The sequence below is a fragment of the Dipodomys ordii genome, unplaced genomic scaffold, assembly GCF_000151885.1.
Source record: "Dipodomys ordii isolate 6190 unplaced genomic scaffold, Dord_2.0 Scaffold1000002808, whole genome shotgun sequence".
NCBI classification, from domain to species: domain Eukaryota; kingdom Metazoa; phylum Chordata; class Mammalia; order Rodentia; family Heteromyidae; genus Dipodomys; species Dipodomys ordii.
Window position 1 is genome coordinate 1 of NW_012286425.1, and position 1,020 is coordinate 1,020.

Genomic DNA, 1,020 nt, shown 5'->3' on the forward strand with positions numbered 1-1,020 from the left:
GTTAGAAGCCAGAAGCGGAAAGAGAATGCGGAAACACGAAGAGAATTCATAAATGGAAGCAGATAAAAGCAGAAACAGTACCTGATCCAGTATGAGAAGCTGGAGAATCACAAATAGCAGAATTGTGTGAAGAACCGACTCAACAGGAGAAATGGAGCAGAAAGAGTACTCAACTAGATATAAAAGCAGAAGGAGAGACAGAAGAGGCAAAGAAGTCGGCACTGCGGGGCCCGCGGCTCGGGCGGCTCCGGCTCCCGCTCATTCCGCTCTTCTCCCCTCCGCCGGCGCCCGCGGGGCCGCATCGCCGCTCCCCCCCCATCCCCCCGCACCAGCTCGGCCCATGCCCAGGGCCGCCGCTTCCTCAGCCGCCGCCCCGCCGCCGGCGTCCGGGGGCCCGCCGCGGCCGTGAGGTGGGGGCGGCCGCCGCGAGCGGCGGGGCTGCCTGCGGGCAGGGTCCGGGCGCCGCGCGCGTCGGGGCGTCGGTCTATGTCGCGGGCGGCGGCGGCGGCCGCGGAGGGACGATGCGCGAGTACAAGGTGGTGGTGCTGGGCTCGGGCGGCGTGGGCAAGTCCGCCCTCACCGTGCAGTTCGTGACCGGCACCTTCATCGAGAAGTACGACCCCACCATCGAGGACTTCTACCGCAAGGAGATCGAGGTGGACTCCTCGCCGTCGGTGCTGGAGATCTTGGACACGGCGGGCACCGAGCAGTTCGCGTCCATGCGGGACCTGTACATCAAGAACGGCCAGGGCTTCATCCTCGTCTACAGCCTGGTCAACCAGCAGAGCTTCCAGGACATCAAGCCCATGCGGGACCAGATCATCCGGGTGAAGCGGTGAGTCCAGCGGGTTGGGCGGTAGGCTGGCGCGGGCGGCGGTCGGATAGCTCAGGCTAGACTGTTACACCTGTCTATGCAAAAATCACATTCTGTTAAACCCTGGGTAATTAAAAAAATTAGAACCAAGTCATAATCAGATAAACCTGGGGTAGACCCCAATTGATGAGATCAAGGGCCACCAA

General features: G+C 62.2%; 1 protein-coding gene across 1 annotated transcript; it reads left to right on the top strand.

Annotated features, from left to right (window-relative positions):
• Positions 1-478: 478 nt before the first annotated feature.
• Positions 479-839, top strand: LOC106002834 (ras-related protein Rap-2a-like). The gene has a single exon (XM_013037600.1). It carries the CDS (start codon positions 522-524, stop codon positions 837-839), a length of 318 nt encoding a protein of 105 aa, XP_012893054.1. The 5' UTR covers positions 479-521.
• Positions 840-1,020: the final 181 nt, after the last annotated feature.